The 19,301-nt window shown below is 38.9% G+C and overlaps 2 protein-coding genes across 3 annotated transcripts in view; one reads left to right on the forward strand and one right to left on the reverse strand.

Annotated features, from left to right (window-relative positions):
* LOC119424966 (WD repeat-containing protein 70) overlaps window positions 1-7,850 on the forward strand; it is a 45,611-nt gene extending 37,761 nt beyond the window's left edge. Inside the window, exons 15-18 of the mRNA XM_037692487.1 lie at window positions 618-697; window positions 3,014-3,130; window positions 5,513-5,675; window positions 7,622-7,850. Coding sequence (XP_037548415.1) covers window positions 618-697; window positions 3,014-3,130; window positions 5,513-5,675; window positions 7,622-7,709 — 448 coding nt within the window. The 3' untranslated portion in view covers window positions 7,710-7,850. The remainder of the gene's footprint in view (window positions 1-617; window positions 698-3,013; window positions 3,131-5,512; window positions 5,676-7,621) is intronic.
* Window positions 7,851-13,286: 5,436 nt separating this feature from the next.
* Window positions 13,287-18,976, reverse strand: gdnfa (glial cell derived neurotrophic factor a). 2 transcript variants are annotated; one of them, XM_037691855.1, is made up of 3 exons: window positions 18,862-18,953; window positions 13,751-13,927; window positions 13,287-13,675 (listed from the first exon to the last, which is right to left on the reverse strand). In XM_037691855.1, exons 1-3 carry the CDS (start codon window positions 18,948-18,950, stop codon window positions 13,390-13,392), a joined length of 552 nt encoding a protein of 183 aa, XP_037547783.1. In that variant the 5' UTR covers window positions 18,951-18,953; the 3' UTR covers window positions 13,287-13,389. The 2 variants fall into 2 exon arrangements, with proteins under 2 accessions (XP_037547783.1, XP_037547784.1); XM_037691856.1 differs by having other exon boundaries at window positions 13,287-13,943; window positions 18,758-18,976.
* Window positions 18,977-19,301: the final 325 nt, after the last annotated feature.

Here is a 19,301-nt window from a genome sequence, read left to right on the forward strand (position 1 = left end):
CAAAAACTTACATATACAAAACTTTATTTTTAATGCATTGCATTTTTCTGTAATAACTTTATTTTTGTTGTTATTGGCTCTAAATAGATAAACTTGATGAAAGCTGAAAACATTTGAAGTGATATGAGCTTAAATATGAAAAACTCTTGGTCAACGGGATATAACGAGGGAACTCAGAACATAAAATATTAAATATTTTACTTTCAAATTTACAGATATTGCTCACTTTAGCTCGCCTGACATTGTGTTTTTAAATTAAAGATGATCAGTTGTCCAAGTTATTTTAAATTAAAACACTAAAATAACAAACAGTTTATGAACGATAATTTCTGCTTTTTTGTTTATAAATATTTTCATGTTTTTCTGGATGATTGAATAAGACTAGTAGGTAAAAAAACTAACAAACAAAAAAACAGTTTATCTCCATAGTTGCTAATTATTTGCCAGGATGGTAGAATAATCTAAATAATTACCCTAAATATTTCAAATTAGTTCTCAGTTTCTTTTATTTTGAATAAAAGTTAAAGAGCGTTTCATGATATTGCAAAGCTTTTTTTTTTTTTTTTTTTACTTACGACTACATGATTGTTTAAAATGTGATATTGTTTTTCTTCAAGGGGGGCTAAACTGTGCGTAGTAAAGAACAAGTGGAAAGAGAAACATGCAGAGGCACTAACACAAGATTATGTCATCACACGTAAGTTCTTTCATATCTGTACAAGTCACACACAATGTTCCCACTCATGTTTATTTTCTATCACATTTAACTTGTCTTCACTCCGAGTCTCTGCTCTGCTCTTCATGTGATGGCTGATACTGGTTCAGCTTTACTTTTACTTTTGCCTTGGTGTGCTGTATTTGTTTCACGTACAAATATTCAAACCAGTTCACCTCGTGCCGAGGGCTTTGTATTATGAGTGTGGTCGGGCTGTTCATTGCCCCATTAGCTGATGGAGTGGGGTCTGGATTATTGAATCAGTAGCCACAGGGCACCAAGCCACGCGACCGTCGCGTGGCTTCCTGTCATGCAGGAATCACGCGAGGGACGACCTTCTCTCCCACCTCTGCTGGCGTGATCCTGCTGGTGTAACCGCACACACAAACCTCACTTCGCCCAATCATCATATCGCCAACTCATGAGCGCATCATCTCTTCGGTGCGTGCCTCCTTCACCTTTGTCCCCCTCAACCAAAACCACGAACCAATACGACGAGAGCAGCTGACTGCTGAGACCCAATCCAGACGCAATTCATTGTTTGGGCCTCTGCAACATTTTCAGCTGCATCATGTGAGCTCATCGTCATGCCAACAGGGTGTAAAATAGGCGAGCATATCCACGCCGCAAGCGGTGAGTGACGCACTTGATGCCCTGGCATTGGAAAATTAGAAGAGACAGGAAGCAAGTGATGGCCCATTGAGAAAAGCGAGGGAATCTGTTAACAGTAACCTTTTTGCTTAATGTAGCATGGAGAAGACCAATTAACACAGAGCGGCGAAAGAGCGCCTGCATGGAAAATCACTTTATCTAGCTCTTTCCTAAAGTGTCTCATTGTAAACCCCCCCCCACACCCCCGCGAGAATAAGGGCAGAGCATATTCACTTCCCAACACATATGCTCTCACACACAGATAGTCTTTCTGACACTACTTGGAGTGCACTCATTCACACCTAATCACACACACCCCGTTCGTCCACTCACGCGCTCAGAGATTTAGGCGCGGGGAACCTTTGTTATGATGGTGTTCATGACGGTGTAAAAATTGGCAGCTTGACTGTCCGAATCTTGATTTGTATTGAATATCATAGTGAGCATCATGGCAGAAAAAGCCGAGAAGAAGCGAGATGTTAGAGGAGATCGGCTCGGTCAAACTGCTGCTGCTGTTTTTTTTTTGTAGTTCTAAGAACTGAGAGTTTAACAAAATGAGGAGTGCAGGCATACCAGAAAGTTTAATGTCCACATGTAAATATGGTTTGCTTCTTGACTTTTCCATTCTTTCAACGTATTGCATTACTTTTTATGTGAGTAAAATGTCTAAAAGGTTTTATTTTCTCGCAAAGGAGGCACTTCCAGTGGATTTTCTTCCTTCTTTTATCCACATTGGCATTAGATACATGTGCATTATGCTTATCTAGGTTACTCCAACTTGTGCTTTAAGCAGCTGTGTAACTTTGTTTTAGCCACCACTTTTCCTAAATGAAGCATTTCCTATTAAATGTAATGTGTTGTCTGAAGACATAAGCACATTTAAAACATTAAAGTATGTGAACAGATTTCAGAAGAGCTGCAAAATCGTAAACACAATAAGGTTTCTTAATTATAATCTTATTTTTAATTTGTTTTATAGAAGTAGCATGCACATTATTTTTGAAAGAAGCTGAGCTTACCTTAAAAAACAACAAAGAAAACTCAACTCCTACATACAGTTATTCGGGGAAGACATTTACCGGTATATAAGGGAAACACTGAACATTTTTCTAAGTACTCGACCGCTTACTTGTTTGGCGGTGTTATAGAATCCTATTTACTACGGATGCACGATATTGGATTTTTGGCCGATAGCCAATATGCCAATATGTTAAATCTTATTTGGCCAATAACCGATACCAATACCGATATTTTTCCCCCTTAACCTTACAGTAACTTTCTCTACTGTGAAATTAAAATACTACATTATTCTGCACGATTTTTATCAATGTGACCTGCTGATAAATGCAGATGCCAAAAAGGGGCTGGAAATGATGTAACACTTCAACTTGGATTATGTTTAATGTCAAATTTATTCATGACCTTTACTCTCTCTAACACAATGGCAACAGTCAAACAGTGCAAATATGTACATTTTCACAAATCTAAACTCAACCTGTTCACAAGTGGCAAGCGCATAAGTAGTAGTGCATTAATAGATATTTAACTTTATCGCTAATATCGACCGATACCATGCCGATAATATTGTGCATCCGTACTATTTACTGCGGTAACTTGAATATGTTTGTTTACTTTGTGCTTGTCTAGCTCACGCCCTGCCCATGTTCAAAGAGGCCCGACAGAGGAGTACAAGAAAACAGCTGGAGAAAGACAGACTCGACCCGAAGAAATCCCACAAACCTGAACCTCCTGTGTCTGGACCAGGTAAAATGTTCTTTTATTATGTCTTTATATATCGCAGACAAATATTAGGTGGCTATGAAGAAGAAAAGATGAAAATAAATAAAATGAACACAGTGACTGTCTGCGGTCACTGTGACTGGGAAACAACTTATTTGAAGGGGAAAAAGCACAAATACAGAGAAACACTAACGAGGTATGGTTATGGACAGATGCAAACTTTTTTAGACAGATGTGTTAGTCTGCAGTTGTTGGTTCAGACAGTGTTGGGCATGCCAGCTGATGCTGAGCTCCATCAGTACTGCTCTAACTCAAAGATCCACTATCGACTAACTGAGCTGAGACGTGGGTGATGCACTGTACCACCATTTGTTTTCCTACGTTTATACTTTAATGCTCACTTCTTTACACGCTGCACCATTTCATGATTACAAACTAAGTTTTGTTCCATAAAAAACAGATGCCCGATAACATTTCTCTTGACAGTGAATTCCAGCTGACTCACTGCAACAGTGTTTGTGCTTTCATTTTCTCAGCTATTTGTTTTATTTTGTAGTATTTTATTCATTTAAAGGATCAAAATTATTTAGTTGCAACAATGTAAGGTTTCCATATTGATGTTATTTTCTTGTATTCTAAAAAACACTCATTTGAAGCATTTTAAGAGCATAACAAGCTAATGCTAATATAAGGAAGAGATTTAGATGTGTACATGTTTTAGTTTAGCATATTCTACTTTATCAAAATTAATCATGTTTCTACTCGACTTTAGAATAAATTGATAGCTTATATGATTTAAAAGGAATATATAAGTTTATTCTTTTGTTTTAACAAAAACTAAATGAAAGCAATGGTATCCTTATTCTATAGAAATGAGTGAGGTAAGCAGCCAGCTGCCACAAATTAAAAACACTTTTGTACATACTGAATTTGTCTATTTAATGGTCTTGAGCATTTGTGTGTTTTAATTAAATAAAGTGGAAAGACGTCAAAAATTACTTTAAAGAGGCCATTCTTGACACCTATCAATCTAGAACGAGTTTTAATGGCATTTTCCAATAACTTGGTGTCCATTATTTACAAATGGAAACACTTTAAGACAGGTGGGAACATTCCAGCAAGTTCCCCTTGAAGTAAGGCCATGAAATGGTCAAAAACTGTTGTTAAAAAAAAAAAAAAAAAAGAAAATCTTGGACTCTACAGGCGTTAACTTTTAAGGTTCACACGGTAAGTTTAAAAGAACAAAGAAAAAAATGGCTGAAATATTCAAGTCTGTAGAAGAGGTGTTGGTTTACTGTCCCTTTTGGGGGGAAAAAAACACCTCAAACTGTTAAGCACGGTGGTGGAGGGCTGATGGTTTGGGCTTGTTTTCTAGTCACAGGAGCATATTACAGTCAACCATAATCCCCTTCATGTCATCGTAATGAACTGGAGCATGGCCCGAGTTAGGTTAGACAACAGAACAGTTATCCCAACTACAGCATCAACTCTACAACAGAGTGGCTTAAAAAAAGAAAGGGCCGACAACATGATTGTAATGTAGTGGTGGGATTTTATTGGAGTAGTGCGTAGACAAATACTTACAACCCTCAGTAAATTGAACGTTGTAAAGAAGAGCGAGCCAAATTCCTGGATAAAGATGTGGGAGACTGATATGGTCATGCTGAAGCTTTTGCTGCCACAGGCGGTTTATAAACTTTTAAGAGTTTCCTAATTTTATTACACACTGCTAAATTGTTTTGATTACCAAGTTTTCTAGACAAAATGGCACAAATGGTTTATCTGAAACTGTGTTTAGCTCATTTAAGACCTCATAAGTACTGTTTTTTCATCATGTATCCTTGTGCCTTAGAATTTTAAAAATATGTTTAAAAAAATTACTATTGCCAAAATAAAAGCATTTAATTTTATGATTAGAAATGTTGTGATTGAATTTCTTTTGTAGTTGCAGGACAAACCTTTGCGCTGTACTGTATATAAATATCAAATCCCTTTTGTCACTGAGGTTTAGCGGAAGACGCTTATTAAAATGATGGTTTAGTTCATGAAAACGAGTCTGACTTCTTGATAGAAGACCAGTGGTCCACAGATTACAGACTGCATTTACATTGTTTATCTTGTGTGTGAACTCACGTCACATAAGTGCAAGGCGATGCTTGATGGTTGGCTGGATGCTTACAAGCAATGGAAAGACGTGTCTCTCCATCCCCAAACAACGCTGAGCAGGTTTAGCAAGAAATCAATGTGTGTTTTAAGTTTAAATTATATCCTTTATTTATTTTTTTTTAGGTTTGGATATGTAGGAAAGGAGCAAAATATCTCCAAATCTGATGGAGTGAAATTCAACTAGCAGCACAGACGGCTCATTCATTCATTGTAACAGTGTATAATCGTGTGCTCTTACAGGCCGAGGAGGCAGAGTAGCAGCTCATGGCGGCACTTTGTCTTCATTCATTGTGAAGAACATCGCCTTGGATAAAACTGATGACAGTAACCCCCGAGAGGCCATCCTCCGGCATGCCAAGGAAGCGTCAGAGAATCCTTACTGGATCGCTCCAGCGTATAAACAGTAAGAGTGGGGGGTGGAAAACATTTGACACATCTGTTTCTGTCTTTCTCTCACTCCCTTTTTTTTTCCTAAAGTTGCCTCTGATTAGAGCACAGTGTGCGATGAGAGTTGGGATGTTTTTTTGTTTACAGTAGTCCCTCGTTTATTGCGGGTGTTAGAGACCACGCCCACCCGCGATAAGTGAAAAAACGCGAAGTAGGTGCACAGTAGTTCAAGTTCAAGTTCAGTAAACTTTGTCATGACATGTGCCAGGCTGCATTCACACTCCTGTTACTCCCAATCTCCCTCCTTAAATAAACAATTTAAATTTAAATACTGTAACATTTTAAATAAACAATCCATGCAGCATGGATTGTTTATTTAAAATATTACAGAATTTAAATTGTAGAGAAGAGCGGCAGGACATTAAAGGGATGTCACACAGCTCTTCAGTACGGAGCAGAAATGTACTTCTTGATCAATTACACTTCAAATGAACAAAGAAGTTCTAAAATAGTTTTAAAATAACTTTTAACACTTTTATCTTTTGTGATTATGATGATTTTACCATGTGACATACTTTGAATTTTCAGTTGGAAGACAAAAGTCGATCGGTGCATCTGGACAGCAAAGGGTTAAACCTTCACAAAGCTGCAGCAGGAGAAATGTGTGTGCGTGGCAGAGAAGGAAATCAGCTGCAGGAGGGAGCTTTCCCTTATACTTGTGGGCTGCACACATGGTGCAAAATCATTTAAAATAATTTATTTTAAATAAACACCCCATGGCTCATCCATCAATCAGCCAATGGTGCCATGTCCGATTTTATTTTGAAAAACCGCGATATAGCGAATCCGCTTTAAACGAACCGCGAAGTAGCGAGGGACTACTGTATTCTGTCTGATATGATACTCAGGAACAGTTTCACAGGTTGATCTACTCTGTAGATTAGTGTTAAACTCAGAAGTGTTCAACAAATCTGTGAGCTAAAAGTCAGTTTTATAGACCGCAAGAAAACGGTCTGTGTGTAAACATGCTAAAGATGAATGGCACTGTGGGTAATTCACATCAGATATGTAGTTGCATAATTTTCTCAAAATGTGAATAGTTACTTATAAAGTTTTTTTGTTGATCTGGAATTTTCTTAAAGAAATACTTCAGACATTTTTAAGTGCAGGAAAGGTCACGAACAGTCAGTATCTCACCTGTTGCAGATAACTTTTGTAAACTCCTTCAGCTTTGAGATATTGAAGTTAATTCTGACTTGATCAAGACACGTTAATGGCTTGTCTAAACAGGGCTAAAACCACAATAAACTAAATAAAAAATAAATAACTAAATAAATTACTCTTCAGAAATGCTACAGCTAGCTGCTAATACTATTCACTATGAATTTTGTGAGACCAAAGTTGTTTTAAGTCAGCAGTAATCCACTTTGGTCTTGGCCCAGCTCAGACCAGCTGTTAGCCCGCCAGTCCAGTCAAAATTAAAGTCTATTCCTCCAAACTGAGGCTGTGCAAAGAGCTGTCTACAGCAGGTAAGATGCTAACTGTTTATAACATGTCCACTGTCCACTAAAAAAGTCTGAACTGTAGCTTTAAAATTCAGGCAGGAACTGTGAATGTTTCACTTGTTTTAAACTAAATTGGTAGTTCTATAATTGTTTTTTAATGAAGTCGTGTTATATATGAGAGTTTTCAGCTCTGGTTCGTTATGACGGCACTACACGAGCATTAAAAGTCTGAACTACTGAGCAGTTTTCTGCTCCATAACAAATCTGAACTTCATTACGCTTCATGTGATCTGTAAAGAAGAGACCCATAAAACTGTATGTATCTCACTTTTAATTCATTGCTTCTCAGCTGGATGTGTTTTGTTTGTTTCTGTTTTTGTTGTTCTTCGTGTTGTTTGTTTCTGACGCTGTCAGAAAAAGCAAACAAACTGTTAAATCATCGCTCGTTTCCCTATAGGACCCAGCCGGAGCCCATGTTTGCAGAGGAATCCGACGAGGACGAGGAAGCCGACAAAGAGCCAGAGTGGAAGAAACGCAAAATCTAAAACGCGTCCCTAACGGCCTCTCTTCAGTATAAGCCTAGATCCTTATTTTTATCTCTTTAGTGTAAAGAAACATAAATCATGCAGTTTTATGTTCCTCTCACTCCAATACATGAGCCACTTCACGGTTTATGTCTGTTTTGATTGTCTTGACTGTATTTTCATAATTTCCATTAGTCTGAGTTTGCTAATGCCTCGTAAATCAGCTCCACATTCTGTGGTCTGGTGCAGTTCGTCTCCGTGAAGAATAGCTCGCAAACAACCAAAGACGTAATAACATTTCAGCAAGTTTTGAAGTGGGAATATTTTTAAAGCTGTACTTTGAGTTGTTATTGACAAAACCTTTATTCCTCCTCTTCCTGTTCCTATCACGGATTCAAGCTGAAACCCTGAATAAAGGAATGTAAATCTTCTTGTCCGATAGTGATTTTTAATCTGAAGTGAAGTCAAATCGGTTTTACCTGCTGATCAAAGGAATGCCTTTCCTGTGAGGCACAACCTGACGGTGCGTTGTCCAAGCTGTTTTTACTTACCGCACTTTTAAACCCTTTTTTCTCCACACTACACATTATTTGACTTAAATGCAGCTGAAAAGTGGAGCGATTTCTGCTCGTCGTAAGTTTTATTTGACTATTTAATCTAAATGTGTTGGTTCATCTGTAACCAACCAGTTCTTAATATGATTTCTTGTTTTCAAAGCTAAAAATAAACTCGAAAGTTTGAAGAGGAATTTGTCGATCGACCTGCGCAGCGTCTGAAATTCTTCAAGTGACACGACAAAGCCACAATATAAAGATAATGAAAGCCACGTTTGTGTTGTGTGTATTATACATCTCTCTGGAATGCAGCTTCAGCGCACAACTCTTTACTGCGAGCACATTTTGTTTTTGCAAGCGTGTACTTGATGATTGTCACTGTTGTAAAAATCGCTGGTTTGGACTTGTGCCTAAAGTTATAGGATTCTTTTCTACTTCAATTGTTTTGACTTAGCTTGGTTGCCAGATGTAGTTGACATCCTCAATGGTGAAGGAACAAAAATATTATCCACAGAAAGTTAGTTTTACATGCCTCAGCTGCTGTTTTGTTGTTTCTCCTCGTAGGGAAGAAACTGAAACCCAACCTCTCCCTGCAGATGGAAACGGCGGTAGAATAGTAGAAACGCTTGCGTCCTTGCAAAGAACTGTCAGTGATAAAAGTGAAACTAAGACAGCGGCTTGAACAGGATGGAAATGGACAAACTGGTGCCGGTTTAGTGATTTGGCAGATTTCAGTTTGGTTCGGTCAGGATGGCTGGCTGCTCCAACTTTATGTGAAAAAGCAACAGGTCGATGAAAACGAGAAGAAGAAAAAAACATCGCCTCAAGCTTGAAACCTTTAAACGCTCCTTATTAAAGGCTCAGTTCACTCAACTTACAGAAAATCTCCCCATCGCCCCGATCCATTGTGTTCTACCTCTTCTCAGAAAATAAGTGGAGACTTTAAAAAGTAATTTAGAAATTCTGCAGGTTCCTTTTTAAGGATTATTGCACATGTCACGTTACAACAACTTGTTTTAATTTGTGAGGCAATTTTTAGGTTTAAAATAGAGGAATAAAGTTGATTCAAGTCACTCGGCTCACGTCATTTCTCAGCACGGTTAGGTGATCTATTATTGAATAATAATGAGCTATAGTGCTTTAATTAATAGAAAAATGGGTAACACTTTACAATAATTTGATTAACTACTAGGGAACGCTTCAGGAACAAATCAGGAGCTAATGGGTAGTTAACCAGCACTTACTGGAGAACACACAGCCAAGCCTTATTAGGGGACTACTGATTTGTTACCACAGGAACAAACCAGTAGGTAATGGTAGGCCTGTCACAATAAACAATAAAGAAATTAATCGCATGATAAATTAAAATGATCTACCTCATTTTATTTTATCGGCTTTATTGTTTCTTCGTATCTCTCTCTTTCTACTGAAGACACTGGATGACAAAAAAGGATCAACTCCAGTGCTCTTCTCTGACCCTTCCCTTTGTCTGTTTCCTCTTTTTTTTTTTTTAATCTATTTTTGGATCGTTAAAGCAGCTAAGCTGAGAAGCTAAGCTACGAGCTAAGCTAACAGGCCGACCTCGGGGAAAAAAAACTCCATCTTGTTGAAGCTCCAAAATTCACGGTTGAAACTCGTGCCTTGGTGTAAAAAGTTGTTTTTCTCTGCAAAAAGAAGCTGAGAACTTGTTTACTGATTTTTTAAATTAAAATCTTTGTGGAAAAATGTTATGCTAAAGAGCCCAAACCACGCCGAGCGTCTGCCATTTTGAGAACCGGAAAAAAAGAAGAGACAGCCCGCTGTCACGTCAAGGGGCCTCCCTCCCATTTTTCTTAAAGAGACACGCTGCTCGCTCCCTCACTATCCATCCTTCGGTTCAAACAGTCTTATACTGCCGTACAGTGGTCAAAAAAGGTATTACACTCAAAACAAATTAACCAAAATGTCTTCTTAAATTAATTACTGATTACTGTCGAATTGTAAACAATATTATCGTTTATCGCAATAATTTCTGAGACAATTAATCGCCCAGCAAAATTTGGCATCGTGACAAGCCTAGGTAATGGTCAGGTAGTGATTAAGTACCATAATGACTGGTTCTTCAGTAACTACTTGGTATGATGCATCAGTGAACAAAATAATAGCCATGAAATGATTTGGTATCAGTAAGTGATAGACATAGTTAAAACGACACCAGTACAAGATGATAAAATTGCTAATGTCTTTCATCAATGGTTTACCAAAGAGAAAATCCAATAAAACCACTAGGAAACAGGTTTTTGATAATTACGAGCTGTGACCTCACTGGTGCAGGGTTTATTCAGAACCCATGTGGAGAATTTCTCCTTTGTTTCTGGTAACAAACCAGTAGTCCCCTAATAAGGCTTGGCTGTATGTTCCCCAGTAAGTACTGGTTAACTATCCATTAGCTCCCGAGGCGTTCCCTAGTAGTTAATCAAATTTTGTGTACCTTATTGTAAAGTGTTAGCGAAAAAGGAGTCAAAGCATTAATAGAGAAATGAAACGCTCCTCTGGTTTGGTAATAAAACTAAAGAATAAGCTGCTGATTTATTATTTTTTGACCAAGAAGGCAATAACTGACTTTATGTTTATTTCTTCTTAAAAGATGTTCTTATAGGAACAGGTATCTCCACATAAAATAGCCCGGTTTATTGAAGATATGCAAAAATTAAAAAGGAGGACATTTTTTTATAATGGCATTATATTTACCTTTAATGTTAATTCCTGAAAAACGTAATTTAAGAAAACTCTTGATTTGTTTGTTATGATGCAATTCAACGTGCTTATTCTCAAATCCTTCAGCCTGATGAGTGTAGACTCATGTCTGTGCTTTTTCACATTTCGGCCTTTAGCTTTTACGCATCTTTATTTTATGTGCAGTGGAAAGATTCTGCAGTGCCGTGATTTACAACGCAGTGGCACTTTACTGCTGGATTTTGTTTACCGTACGAGCCTGGGCTCTCGTTCAAGAATCCAGAACAGAAGGAGATGCCACGCCGAGGAAGGCCACATCTAAATGCTCGTCCCGGCTTTCCATTAAACCTTTTTTGTTTTTTTCTGCACAGTTTTGTTGCGACACTTTATCTCCCAGGGAATGACCACCATGTTGCAGAAGACGTGTTCATTTAATAGAAACGAGTTTAATTCTGTAAAAAGATATAAAATGGATATTGTACAAAAATAGTCTGCAGAGAGCTCTGAGTTCTGTAACACAAAACAAATCAGACAACACAAGTTTTTTTCTACAAAAGTGAACAGAATGACCACAAACCCTTCTGATATTTTAAGCCTGCAGGTTCCTTAAAGCAGTAAAGCAGACGGTGAAGATCTGAGGTCTTCACGTTCTCATTGAGTTGTTAAACAGGATGATTCAGTTGATGAGGTATGCTGTGATAAAGGCTGGAGTATATTTTGGTGCGTTTGGCCTAAATTCTGCTGGATGCAGTGGATTTGATCTATGCAGGGGGATTACACAGTAAAGCTGGCTTGCTTGCTCGCTGCTGGGTGAGCACAGATACCTTGGTCCCTAATCCGTGCTAACATCAAGACCTACACCAGGGATCTCTTTGTTCCACTTATAACGACCCCCTCGCGGGGGGGAAAAAAAAAAAAAAAAACATTAACCGCTGCTTTCCTTTCTTGTTCATTCAATGTTTTAGTTTGGGAATAAAATCGGTTGAACACGTTGTTACAAGCAGAAAACATCAGGCTCCAGATTTTCCAAAACACTCTCTTTTGTCGAAACGTCTGCGTCAGTCGCGCAATGACAGACACTACAGTAGCTAGATCTTTCTTAAACCATTACGCCGGCGGGGATTTTTCTGGCTAAGACTAATGTTAGAGGATCACTTTCAAATCGCCTTTGAGGGAGTAAGACCTGTCAATCAAAGCCCAGACGGAGAAAAAAAAAAAAAAAAAGGCTGTCGTGAACTGGGATAGAAACCGCTCCAAAAGCCATGCTCAGACCTGGTGCGAGGTCAGAGTTGGGTTTCACTGAACTTCTGCTGATTCTGTACTAAGTGACGCGCAGGATGGATCCTCAAAGGCACTGCTGGATCCAAGTGAGACCACCAGGGCATTCATCTTCATCTGGAGTAACAATAAATCTGACCTGGATTAATAATACGATGATGAGCTGGAAGCAAGGAATCGTTTTCGTCTTCATAAACAAAGAGCGTAATAAATGAAGGGTTTGAGTTTGGTGTTTTGAGGAGTGAGGGAAAAGCCGCCGTTCCTAAAAATGCTCACAAGCGACTAATTTATTGTACTGGAAATCTTTCATTGGTCCCATCCTTTGCCTTTTCACGTTGCATATACCTCATAAAAGGACTAAAACTGATCATTTGGATGTTTGAAGGAAAAAAAAAAAAACCTGTGGAATCTGATTGCCATGAAAGCGCATCAGTTGGATGTGTGGGAGTGTTTAACTTAGAAAAGCTCGCACGAACAAAGAGCTCCTCCTTGGCACCATCCAAGACAAGCGAAGCTATTAAATAAATAAGAAAAAAAGAGTATTTCTTTCATAAAATGGTTTGAAATAAATAACAATAAGTTAAATCCATCTTAATAAATATACCTCTAACACATACTTTCTTATTTTTTCATATATATTTCTATTTATGTATAGATAAATGGTGTAGATGCGTTGTGCCAGTCTTTGCTCTCGTGTCTTGACTCGAGACGGATGAATGTCGACATCCAGACTGTGGAGTGGAAGTGATTTAGGATTCAACCGAGAGAACTCTTCAAAACCTCGAGATTCATCTGGAGTTAGCCAGCTGTGGAAAAACCGAGTTCCTGGGAAATGAAATCCTCCTGCGGCACCTTTCTTCACTCTCACCTGTTCCTAACGGCACAGTTAGCAATCTGAAAGTCTACTGGAAGTGTGTGCACACCTGATAAGTTCATTCAGGTTCCTGAATAGAGGACTTTAAATAGTCAAATGTGCAGTTTGCCTTTTTTATGCTGACTGTGTACTCCACTGTAACTTCCATTTGAAAACAGCTGACCAGAATATGAAACAACTCTTTGACTTCCCATACAAATGTCCAACCGCAGTCTGTCCCTGTATAGCACCGGCATGTCAGTGGGATCCGTAATTGGCTGCTGCTGGTCATGTGACTTCCTTAAACGCAGCCGCACTTCCTAGCCGAGTGCTTCTTCAGCGTGTGATACACCACATTATCGTCCAAAAAGGATAAATCGTCATCGAACGCGATCGGTCGACAACAGGTGCGAGAAGGCGTGTCTTTGTCCAGCTTTTTATTGTGTGTGAGGTTGTTCAGGATCTTGTCGTAGTTGGTCTCCGCCTCGATGCAGGGGCCACTGCAGTAGCGGAAAATCAGCTCCTCTTTAGTCTGATACCCCAGCCCCAAATCCGTCACGTTTAGGTGGACCTCCTTCAGTAAGCAGCTTCGGCTCTGTACAGATATCCTCTCCTTTCCCTTCTCCCCTCCACCTCCTTTGCCGCTCCGACTTCGGCCTCGCCCCCTCCTCTTGTCTCCGTGCCCTCGCCCTTCTCCTCTGGCGCCTCTCATCTTTGCGGCTCCTTTCTGCCTCGGCTCCCTCCGGCCCCTGGGGCTCGTGCTGGGCTCCGATGATCTCCGCAGCCGGCCGATGGTAGCCTCGATGAAATCCATCACATCCTCAAACTGCTCAGGATAGAGACCCGCAGATTCATCTAAAAAAACAAACATAGATGATTTAACACACAAATTCACATGAAATAGTTTTCCAAAACGTCTACTCTCTTGTCCTCAGAAGTACTTTAACTTGTCATCTCTTGTTCTGAAGGTTAGAAATTTAAATATTACTATGGAGATACAAACATATTAATAGTAGTAACAGCAAAAGAAGGGTGTGAAAACGTTGTGCAACCAGGAGAGTTTCAACAAGAGAACATACAAAAGTATTTAATTACAGTAAAGACCGTCATTATGACGGAGAAGGGTGGCGTTTTAAATTTGGGAAAGTCCGTTTCCTGTGACAAATCAGGACACCACAGTTGGTCCATATTTTTATTATCACGAAGGGCTAAATTAAAAGATGACCACGTTTACAGTTTTTCCAATCACTTCTAACTTGCACCCAGTTTGACACGTATCAGCTGAATAAGAAGCGTCCAGTTCATTTGTAAAAGTAAATTTAACCTCGGTTTTGTATGAAAACATCTTTAATGATATCAGTTCATGCTCAATAATCCAACATTGTTGGATACGTTATCTGGATTATTGAGCATGAACCTTGATGTCTTGAACCACTTTAGCTGTGGCAGCTTGGGAGGAGTCGAGGGGGAAGAGGACAGCCCCCAGAAACCATCTTATCACCAGCAAACTGGTTGGTCCACTAAAGGAGTGTACTATTTAGTGGGGAAAACTGTTTGTTTGTGACTCCTCAGGCTGATGAAGCCATTCGGATAGAGGGCGAAACATCTCTCAACAAATAAAAGAAACTGTCCAGATGACCTGATTGAACACTGTTGGATCTTTAAAAATAGTTTGCACCTTTCAAAGCTCTGCTATGGAAATTGTGTGGATTATAGTTTTGTAGGAGCCACTCTTCTTGTTTTAGCCTTTATTCCAAACAATCTGTATCCTTTACAGAGATACGAGTTCATTTAATCTTCAGAACCTCCTTCGAGGACGGCTGCTGATTGGTGGGATGTGGTTGGATGAGTCAGAGTGTTAACGGGCTTCCCTAACAGTAATTATGAACCATAAAATTAAAAAAACAACAACTTAAACAGTCAAAAGAGCAAAGCTGCTGAAAGCAAACTTTGTTTTCACCAGTTTTCTTTTTTTTTTTCCTCTTAAATTTATGAATCAGAACCACACACCCACCCACTTTGAACCAGGCAATTCTTATTTCAAAAATGTCTTGTTTTGGAACAAAGACTCATTAAATGTAGTTCTTAATTCATCCACATTATTGGTTTAATATGTCTGCATGTATCGTAGCTCTAAAGGACCCCTCCCCTCATATTTTAAATACATTTAAATAACACTAGAGGGCAAATCTGAACACTTTGTGCTTCAGCTGGTGTCACTTCAGATCTGAAAACATGATATAATTTGGCTGCTCTTATTGTTTTAATCATGACTTTTTTTATATATAAAAGCCAGCAACGACAAAGTAAAACACTGAATGTGTGGCTTGTTGATAATGCATAACATTATGACCACTAAGAGCTAAAACCTACACTTTGGTTGTTGAATAGATGCCATTTGCACTCGTATAAGTCAACATTTTTACAAAGATATGACCCAATAGGTCAATCAATCTATGAAAATTGTTGGTTTACATAGAATTTTATGGTTCTTGTTGAACTAATAGCAGCAGCAACAGATAGCTGTTGCACTTCCAGTGCAGCTTTGGGCATTTCCTAAATTAATATTACAATAATTGCATTATATGCAAACCTGAAAGCAGTGTAAAGATTTATAAAATACCTAAAAAAAATCAAGATAGAAGGTGTTTTAGAACAACAGCAATCCAATTTGTTCATTATGTTCTGATTAGTTCATTAATCCGGTGAGAATTAACCTGCGTTTTTTTCATAATTAGCTGATCAAGGAGCTATCTGCAACAGGTAAGATATTCTTTATTCATAGCCGTCAAAAAAAATCCACTTTAATGGATTGGAACAATTATTTTAATGTGCAAGATGCACTTCCTTTTGAAGATTCAATCATTTATTTGTCTTCTAAAAAAAAACAATTCAGTCTCTCTAAGTTTTTTTTTTTCCAGGCAAACAAAAAAAGACGAGTGTTGCTGTGTTGCTACAAGCAACTTTGCAATATTTCTTAATAATCGGATATAGAATTATACGTTTGAACATTGTTTTTATAAATCCACAATCAAGAGCATATTGGTTTCTTTCCCCAAAACAACTTGATGAATGACAGGCAGGGAATAAATAACCTGGTGGCCCGTCAACAAAATAAACTGATAACAATAAAAAAAAAAGGAACAAAGAACGGATTATTCTGAAGTGGAGAAAGCAAGATTTGGAGAGCTGTTCTTATGCGTGTGCAGGAGTTCTGTTTTATTTCTGTTTGGACTATTCAGGACATTTAAGCCATATTAGAGTTATATTGGAGCCAATTAGAGTTAAAATAAAAGAAAACAGATTCCCATTACATAAAACTGGAGTCAATCAAGTTAAACATTCCAGTCAAAATTATTAACCTTTGACTTAGAAACTGCCTGACATGATCCACAACACATTAACAGATAACACCAACATGGGAATCTGTAGCGGATGTCTTTATTTTTATTTTATTTTATTTTTTTATGTGTAGACCTAAACGGTTAAAACGAAAAGGAGGAAATCGTATGTTTCGAGTTATTTAGATGAAACAGAATGCAGTCGGCTAAAATGTGAAAATATGCACCAGCACGGCTCGTTGCCATCTGCTCTGAGGAGAAACGAGGAGTGACTGAAAGTCTTGGACCCTCCTGAGCTCCATGTTGATTTTGTTAAAAAGTGACGTCTCTCCTACTAGAAGTGCCTGCAGGGCCTCCATTTAAAAACGGCTTTTTTTCTGTCACGAGTCAATTGGCCAGATTATGATTATGTGACCTGTGTGTGTGGGCTTTGTGTCAGAGTTTGGGTGTGTGTTGACATGTTGGGCTGGTTAAGATATCTGGCAGGTGGTGTGGTTAACACGGCCTCTGTGCTACAGTGTCACCGATCTCTTCGTCTTTACCTCGGCTATCTGATCTGCCTGAGCAGCACAGCTGATCGGGCTGCAGCTCGTGTATCAGGTGAGCCTGGACCAATCTGTTTCGACACACCTAGCCTTTGATTTGGGCACCTTCTATTGTGCGTCAGCTGAAAGACAGACTGCCTGTGCACACCTGCTGACAGGCTGTTTAGCTCGCAACAAACGAGGTGCAAATTTTGCTACAATTGCACAAAGTCGAACGTGAGCGCTCGTCTTTGTCTCCAACTATTTTCAGTCAGATCATCTGGACGGTTTCTTTTTTGGTGTTTTGAAGCAGTTTGACATGACGGTCGACGAGGGAGAGGGCGTGCCCCAGAGACCATCTTAGCACCGACATAACTGGGTTTTTTTCCACTTTGGTGTAGGCTGGGGCCTTCTGAATGGAAGCGCAAAATATAAACCATCCAGATGACTCAATTGAAAATTGTTAGATTTTATACCAGGATTTTTGAGCATCTCTTTGTCTGTTAGCAAAATATCTCAAAACCACTTGACAGATTTTAAATGTGACCTTTAGGTGGATATCTGCAACTGATAAGCTTTTGGAGTCATCGAGGTTCAAGATGGCCACCACAGCTAATCAACCTAAAAATGACTATAACTCATTTCATATGACAGATTTCACACAGATGGCTAACACGTAATGATCATGCAAGGTTTTTCTTTAAAAACGTTGCTGTTAATTGTTGAACTCAACTATATTTGTCAGCAAAATGCCACATGGATCACTGGATGAAGATTTATAAAACTCTCAGAGTAATTATTGGATGCTAATCAATCAATCAATCAACTAATCTAATCTACTAATGCTAATCTACAACGGACAAACTTTTGCAGATGGCCACCACAACTAATCAACTTTAGCAAACACAAAACACTATATTTCAGTCAGTTTTATCGATATTTAGCTCAATTTTAATGTTGTTAGTAGCTGAGAGTCATCCCCAGCACATACTTCGTGCTAACTGATGATTGTACAGATTACTTTTTAAGATTTGACCAATAAAGCTAAGATGCCATTATACAGTGACCCTAGTTTCAACCTCTGGCATGAATAGCAGCAGACATTATGTATTCCTTCCAAGAAATGTGATTCTTTTTATTGATTTTGTTCCTAAAGTCTAAAAGTAAACAATGTTTTTCTTTGACGTTGAGCGTTAAAACAAAATGTCATGTTCCTTCTTCTTCCTAGTGCATAGTTAATAGGTTTTGCTTGCAGAGAGATGATGTCACTGTGCTCCAAACACGACATGAAGTGGCGGCACAAACACTTGCCCCAAATGTTCCATTCCTTATCTAGTTCTCGGCTACGTTCGCTTCTGTGCGAGGATGAAACAGTGTCACATGGATCCAAACAACATAAATTCCTGCCCACTGTTTCTGTTCAGATGGATGTAAACACAGAACTCTCGCGGATTGTTTAAGCCTGTGTGACCCGGTTCACCACACACCTCTAAAAACATGCCATGATTTCTGAGTTTTGGCAGATGGGTAAAGGTCACGGGTCTCTGAGCGGCGGAGAGGCAGAGGTGAATATAAACAAAGGGAGACAGGGAAATGTGAAAAGGGACGTCTGTTCTTATTCGTGTTGCTGGTTTGTTTGGACAGCAGCATGATGTAACGCAACACATGCAGCAATAAAACACAAATTAAGATACATTTGCTGTGCGAGAGCCTGATCAGACCACAATTATCTAAGCAAGAGAAGCCCTGATTGATCAGGCCTTTAGTTAACAAGATCAACTTAAACAAATGCGGCGTGCCTTACACTGATCCTCCATGGAGATCTCCTGCAGGTTGTGGTCTTCACGCTGGAACGATGACTCTTCCTCTTCAACAGAATCACGATAGCTGCTGGGGAAGGGAGTCCTCTTGGCTGGCGGAGAGTTTTGGTAGAGAGGTCGGGTGGCAACAGAGCTCAGGAGCAAGAAACATGTGGCCAGAACATCCCATAACTTCATCTTAGACTCAGTTCCTATAGAGAAAGCTGCAAAATGAAACAGATATATCTTTTTTTTTTTTTTTAAAGGTACTTTATTTGAAAAAATGAGGCAAAACTTTCCCAGAAAACTGGACAATTTTGCATGTGTTCAACATCATGTCCAGACGAAAATCTATAAACACAAAATATAAAGAAACTCTGATCCAGAATGCAGACATATGCGCACAAATTTCACGATTAAACCAGATTTAATTCCCCCCAGTTGTCTCAAATCACTGTTCTTTGATAGCAAGCTTCTGTTTGCAGTGCGGCGCGGAAGGTGCGCCTCGCACAGAAATGCCTCGGGTAAAGCACCGAAGCGTTTTGGCAA

The sequence above is a fragment of the Nematolebias whitei genome, chromosome 18 (assembly GCF_014905685.2).
Source record: "Nematolebias whitei isolate Nwh7 chromosome 18, NemWhi1, whole genome shotgun sequence".
In the NCBI taxonomy this organism is placed as follows: Eukaryota; Metazoa; Chordata; class Actinopteri; order Cyprinodontiformes; family Rivulidae; genus Nematolebias; species Nematolebias whitei.

What these genes read in the sequence shown, in the direction of transcription:
- gdnfa (XM_037691856.1), bottom strand. Translation starts at nt 18,950, where the DNA reads ATGAAGTTATGGGATGTTCTGGCCACATGTTTCTTGCTCCTGAGCTCT. An exon ending in GATCTCCATGGAGGATCAGT is followed by an intron (nt 13,944 to 18,757) that starts GTAAGGCACGCC and finishes TTGTTTTTTTAG; the next exon opens with ATGAATCTGCGGGTCTCTAT.